General features: G+C 32.7%; 1 protein-coding gene across 1 annotated transcript in view; it reads left to right on the forward strand.

The window, feature by feature from the left end:
* The window catches only part of LOC118747391, a 3,862-nt gene extending 3,632 nt beyond the window's left edge, over window positions 1-230 (forward strand). Inside the window, exon 3 of the mRNA XM_036481440.1 lies at window positions 202-230. Within this exon, the coding sequence (XP_036337333.1) occupies window positions 202-230 (29 nt within the window). The remainder of the gene's footprint in view (window positions 1-201) is intronic.
* The last annotated feature ends 5,504 nt before the right edge of the window (window positions 231-5,734 follow it).

The raw sequence follows: 5,734 nt of genomic DNA on the forward strand, positions 1-5,734 counted from the left end.
AATTAAAGCTTAATCCCTTTGCTAGACGTATATGTAAACTTTTTTTGGTCGGCAAAAACAACGAATGGCGTTTTCTTTTCTCGAAATAATGTTGCCATATTTTCCTCAGCCCTTTCACGGTTTTACGTGTTCATTTCTCAAAATATTGCCCTCCGAGTAAGCAAAAGTGCCATACTTTCTGCTAATAACCCCATTTTGCAGGACAAAAAGAAGGCAAAATTGTTCTATAGCAAAGATGTTTAGTGTAAAAAATAATTCCCAAATCCTTCATTTCGGATTTACGCAATAAATCAACACTATTTAGAGATCAGTCGAAAATCTTGACAGATGCGCTACGGTTATATGAGACAATGCAACACTTACTGATGTTGAGCCTTAAAGTATAGACAGACGGCAACGTTGATCCGGATTAACACCGAAATTGATGTGATCAAAATTGTGCCTTGACAGACGGCAGTAATGCGGATTTACGAGTCGTGAGGTCGTAGGTTCTAATCCACAGCCACACAAAAAAAAAGAAGGGCTGTTACGATTATAATGAAAATGCAGTATCGTAGTATTTTTGTTATCCTTAATCCGAATATGCCTTAAAATTTTTTTTGTATTTTCACACGAATTTTATGTCAAATTAAAAGTTTGACAGTCGACAGCTGTCAAATTGACAGCTGTAGAATGGGCTGTCAATTTCTCTCAAAAATAAAGAAATTTTCTTAAGAATTAAACGTACTATGTTTTAAGGCTCACTGATGAAATAAACTGCCATTTTCAGTTTAGTTACACAATATATTTGTTCAGAAAAATTTGATTTATTATATACGAGGGATCATACATATCTAAAATGAATTTATGATCAAATTAGGAGTAATTACATTTATAAATTAGGAATAGTTGGGGTCGTCTGCTATATGTTCAGCGCAACAGTTTTTTAAGATTTTTTTTTATTTTATGCGAAATTCGTCATTACCAAAACTTCAGTTTTCTCATTTTTAAATAAAGTTAAATATTAATATAGATTTGAATTTGTGGAAATTTCGGACGCCATATTGGACTTTGCATTTTGAATTTTCAAAAACTAGCTTGAAATTTGTAATGACCAAACTTAAGAACCTCGAAATACCAAATTTCATGAAAATGCAGTATTTTTTTAAATTCTTGGACGCCATGTTGGATTCGTTATGGGAAAGTACAAGTTATTAATGCTCGATTTTTATTTTTTTTTTTTGTATGGAAGAAAATAATAACGTCAGCAAAAGAAAAATATCAAAAATAAACGCGAATTCATAGCCTCTTGAAACTGGCATGGGCTGCAAAACTGCATACTTGGAATTTTTCTTAAAATTACGAATACATTTTTTTTAATCTTTCTACAACGTTCGATATGCGGGTTTATATGGTGTTTATATATTACAAATTAACTAGACTTTGATAAAAAAAAATTAATAAACATTAAGCAAACAAAAGAGAAATACATAGTAAAAACCTATTTTACCTATATATTTACACATTACTGTGTGTAATGCATTTTTATAAGCGCTTCCATGAACAATTCGCAGATTATATCGTTTTGTATGGACGACTAATAAATTTATATTGCATTAAAAATATAATTCGTATGGAAAAAACAGCAGTATCAATTTTCGGAATCCAAAAAAAAGTATAACATCGAGCCCTAACCGCCAAAATAACGTAAACGACATTTTCCCCAAATTTTCAGAAATACATCTAGATGCTCTATGAATATTTCTGCACCAAAAAGAAAATTTTGAAAAGATTGCCGCTTACGCTATTTTGGCGGTTAGTGCTCGATATGTACTGCAAAAATAAGTATAGATACGAGCATTATACTATATATGTACACAATTGGAACATGTCGTTACTTATGTTTCATACAACATAAAATATGGGCATGGGTTGGAAGCCTTTTTGCTTACTTACTTAACTACAGGAAAAAGATAAAAGGTGAAAAAAAAAACATTGAAAATTTTTAGTATGCAGTTTTGTGTACATGATTAGACTTACAACTAGCGGAGAACATAAAAATATTTATTAATTTTTTTAGTTTTATCTTATTTTGTATTCGAAGAAAATTTATATAAATTAAAGGGGTCCTTTGGTTTCACTTCTTTATGAAAATTCAAATGGCACTTTTAAGTTTAATTATGGAATGTTATTTAAATGCGATTTGATTTCGTTTTTCATATATTCCAAACAAGTGGCAACGCTGTTGCTTGTCCCCTGAAGTTGTTATGTATGAAATATTTAAACGAATATTTTGTGTAAAACCGCTGATTGTTATTTGGTTTAAACAAAGGGTTGCATATTTGTTTTGAGCTTAAATTTTTAAATTGCGTTGGTGAAACTAATAGTGTATTTCCACCAATTCTTAACTGCAGTTCATGATTATAGGAAAAAGGAGATTACAACGCGAAGGGGGTAATACTTAGCGCCTTTTAAGTACAAGCAAACGAAAGTGTAAGTAGGGATAAAGCGATACCATGGAAGTATCGATACCTGTACTTGGAAGTAGCATTGGATTCCTACTAAGTATCGGGCTAAAAGTACCTACTTATATAGATAGTATTTGTACCTACATATATAAAAATTGTTTGTATAAAAAAACGGTATCACATATCTATGAACTTTTATCAAAATAACTTATGTGATTATCATTTTGGATTTTAGACGAATGCTACTTAATCTTTTTAAGAAGAATTTTAAGTTTTAAAACATATTTTACTAGAATGGACTCCCAAAAAACACGGAAAAAGTACAAAGTAAAATAAGTTGTTTTTAAAAAGTCCCCAGAATTTTGTTAACAGAATTTGTTCTTTTTTATGTACGTATTTTATTTGTTATACATAAATATTTATTTTGCACAAAGATAAAGCGATTTAGATCAAAACCAATTATTTTATAACTTATTTCAAACATATTAATTAATTAATAAAAGTTATCTGTATTGTAACATTGTTCAACAGAATTTTTGCAGAGTAACAATGGTATATCTCAGAAAAAAGTAATCATGTCGATAATTTTTGGAGGACAAAGTTATAGCATTCATATCGCTAGTTTAGCTTTTCAAAACATTTCCTTCAAGAATTTTGCAGAAGATTCCGTTGCAAATTAAAAGATTAAGAATTGTTTGTGAGCTTAACGATTTTTCTATGTCTCTTTGGACTTAGGAAATTCGCCTTTAATTGAATATAACCGGGAAGAAATAAAACAAGGACGTTAGTTAATCCTTTTGGAGACGTTGCGTTTTTTATTTTCCTTTTTTCCTATATCCAAATATGAGTTTTCACAAAAAGTTGACTTAGCAACTTTTCACTTCAAGCTAGCGATATGTTAATGAGATGATAATAGGTCTTTCTTCGTAGGACTTTCTAAACTAAAGCTGATGTCACATAAAACTTTTGCTTCGCTTTACGTGACAGATTCGCTTTGACAGATAAGATGAATTGTATGAAAATGCACAAAGCATGCCACATAAATCGTTGAAGCGGCAGCGCGAAGCGAAAAGATGGTCAACTCCCATCTTTTTGCGCGCTTTGACAATCAGCCGGTTTAATATTTATTTTGTTTCGTCCAAATTCGGGTTTTCATGCAGAAACATAAAACTTAATTACATTGCTGATAATTTTAAATCAAAATAATTAAAATCCACAGCAACTTTGATGAGTAAAAAAGCGGTACAACATTGTTTTCTTGGCGTTCATTGTGGCATACCTTTTGCGTCTGGCGCTTTGCTGGCAAAGTTATAAATGTCACGCAAAGCTACAAAGTTTTATCTGGCATCAGCTTAAATTGAATAAAAGTTTAGCCATTTAGATTAAAAAATAAAAGTCCGAGGATAAAATTGTCACTGAATCGCGTTTCGATACAAGTACTATCTCCCGATATCTACCCAGTATTCGGTTCAAAAGTATCGATACCAAAATTACTTGGTAGCGGCCGAAAATTATCGAGTATTTACTAGTATCGTTTTGCCCCTAAGTCTAAGAGCAAAAAGGAAGAAAAAAACCTTTCCGACCACCATATGCTAAAATTTTCAGAACTTACTGTTTTGTGATTCGGTTATTGGGACAACCTCAATCAACGCAACTGCCCGAATTTTCACCGGTTGCTTTTACCGAGGGCGTATTGTATTTATATATCGACACCTGAGTGGAAGATCGACCTATCTCGGCAGCCAGTTCCAAAATGCCCTATCTCGGAAAACTTTTCAAGAACGCCCTATTTCAGAATTTTATTGAAAAACATCCTATCTAAGAAATTCGTTAAAGAATGCCCCATCCCAGCTGAAAATATATTGATTGCCAGCTGGAATAGGGCACATTCTTCAAGAAAATTCTGAAATAGGGGCATCTTGAAAAGTTGTCTGAGATGGGGCGTTTTCGAACTGGCTGCCGAGAGAGGTCGATCTTCCACTCAGGTATCGATATATACTTCCATATCGCTCATTTACTTCAATAGTGTCATAACGCAAAAAACCATTATAGGGCCGATTGTGTTCTTCGTAAATTTTTTTAGGTATTTATAACTGTACACATATATAATTAAAGAAAATAGGCGTTATCATGAGTTCCATTTTCCCCGAATCGGTTCACTTTTCACGTTTGGTTTCCATGTATTTACTATGGACGGAATGAAAATTTTTGAGTGACTTCTTCGTTTTGCGAAACTAGTGCAGCTAAACTATCGCAAACTATCGAGTGGCTTCACTATCGATATTTTGCCAGCTCTATTCTCTATCTAGGTTGATTGGAGTGGTGAAATTAGCTGTCTGTGAATCGGTTAGGCAGAGGTGGAAAAATATGCTGGTTGCGAACCGATTAGGAATTTTGCGAAATTAAAACATCCGGCATCATTACAAAAGGCTCATTATTAGGGCTCGGAAGCCCATGCAAATGCATGTTTTATTGGGCATCGTCAAAAGGGGATGGTTAAGTTAAGTGTTGTTTTGTTACAATCATTTAAATTTAGTGCAAGCACTAACTAGATCTCAACTAGTGGAAGACTGTCGGAGAGAACAGGCCTATATATCTGATCAATACGAAATTAATCGAATATGGGTCATGGGACCGAGGGGTATTTATATTAACGAGGCAGAGGACGAACTAGCAAGGTACCGTACAGGAACGTATAGGATTACCCGGCAGTTTTGGGTGTCCTACGACCCACATAAAACCAAAGCTCTCTTAAGAATGAGCAAAAAAGATACCTACAAACTCTCTGTATGACGTATAGAAATTCATTAAAGCCGACTAACTATCTCAAACTATCCATGTTTCTATTTACACAAGATAGTAACTGACTGCTTGATTATAAATAAATTTTCTATTTAAATATGTATGGTATTTTGAAGTAAATTGATTTCGTTATTTTCTTGTTAAAATGTGTGTGTTATTTATTGTTTTTCCGGCAATAAAATGTTAGCAACATTTTTTTTAGCAAATTTTACTTATTTAAAGCGCCTATTTTTGAATTTTGAGTGCATGAGATTCCGAGCCCTGCTCATTATAATACCTATTTCGCTTGTTATGCCGTGCGAAAGAGTGGGACAACACGTTCATATGTTTATTTGTGTGTATAAATAATTGCTGTTGTTATTTGTTTACTGACAAGAGTCAAAAGTGTAAAAGTCAAATGCATGTAGATTTTTAATTTTGCTAAAAGGAGTCGAACATGCCCAAATATTTCGATTGATTTGGAAATTTCTATTAAATAAAACAGT

The sequence above is a fragment of the Rhagoletis pomonella genome, unplaced genomic scaffold (assembly GCF_013731165.1).
Source record: "Rhagoletis pomonella isolate Grant_MI unplaced genomic scaffold, Rhpom_1.0 Rhpom_scaffold_00012, whole genome shotgun sequence".
NCBI classification, from domain to species: domain Eukaryota; kingdom Metazoa; phylum Arthropoda; class Insecta; order Diptera; family Tephritidae; genus Rhagoletis; species Rhagoletis pomonella.